This window comes from Sinocyclocheilus grahami, unplaced genomic scaffold (genome assembly GCF_001515645.1).
Source record: "Sinocyclocheilus grahami isolate Dianchi unplaced genomic scaffold, SAMN03320097.WGS_v1.1 scaffold24490.1, whole genome shotgun sequence".
NCBI classification, from domain to species: domain Eukaryota; kingdom Metazoa; phylum Chordata; class Actinopteri; order Cypriniformes; family Cyprinidae; genus Sinocyclocheilus; species Sinocyclocheilus grahami.
The window spans coordinates 1,877-2,786 of NW_015519503.1; the positions used below are offsets into that span (position 1 = coordinate 1,877).

General features: G+C 48.4%; 1 protein-coding gene across 1 annotated transcript; it reads right to left on the reverse strand.

The window, feature by feature from the left end:
* Positions 1 to 2: 2 nt before the first annotated feature.
* On the reverse strand, positions 3 to 529 carry LOC107580091 (nuclear apoptosis-inducing factor 1-like; the record flags this gene model as incomplete). The annotated part of the gene is made up of 2 exons (XM_016265836.1): positions 479 to 529; positions 3 to 391 (listed from the first exon to the last, which is right to left on the reverse strand). A coding segment is annotated over exon 2 (357 nt), but the record flags the coding sequence as incomplete, so codon positions are not given.
* Between the last annotated feature and the right edge of the window lie 381 nt (positions 530 to 910).

The window sequence follows — 910 nt, forward strand, 5'->3', positions numbered from 1 at the left end:
CTGTTGGCGTTCTGTAGAAACTTCCTCAAGTCCTTCAGAGCGGGTCTGAACATCTGGATGAGGGCGAGCAGGGCGGCCTGCGTTCCCTCCAGAGCCTGGGCTTGTCTCTCCTGAGCGCAGGCCTGGGCCTCCTGCGAGCGGCGGATCATCTGCAGCAGGTCGTTCTGGTTCTCCAGGTGCTGGGCGATCTCGCGCACGTGCAGGTTGGTGACGCGGTGCTCCTGCAGCAGTTTGGCGGAGTTGAGCGCGATGCGGCTCTTCAGTTCCTGCGGTTTGCACTCGGCCTGCGCCGCCAGCATCTCCAGCGGAGCCTCTGCGGTGACGGTCACCGGCGTCTCGGTGGTGCAGTACTCCACCATGCCTTCCTCCAGCGTGTGGTACGTCGTCTCGGCTGCGGAGGCGCAATCATACACATGCTGCGCTTTTACAAACAGCAAATAGTCTTCGATGAAGATCATAAGTCAAGCTAAAATCGTACCTTCAAGAGTTTTTATCTCACATGCTGCTGCGGCCGCTGACTGAATGCCTGTGAAGAGAGAAGTTTTACCATTTTAAAACTCAATTATAAAACATAAATGACCATTTTCCTTTCAGGATTGCATCACCTGGAAAGACACATGCTGGCAAAACCATAGTTTTTTTCATGCATTGGTCAGTGTTGAGCTATATTGCTTTTATATCATCTTCTTTCAGACTAGAGGAACGAAAACATCTCAAATTGACACTTAAGTGCTTATTTTAGTACACTTTATCTATTTGCGTCTGTATATTTCAATCACAGTACATACACTGTAAAAAATAATTCCGTAAAATTTACGGTAAAAATCCGGCAGCTGTGGAACCCCAACCTTACGGAATTTTAACGTAAAAAATACGGTAGCGATGTTTTAGGTTTTACGGTTTTAACTTA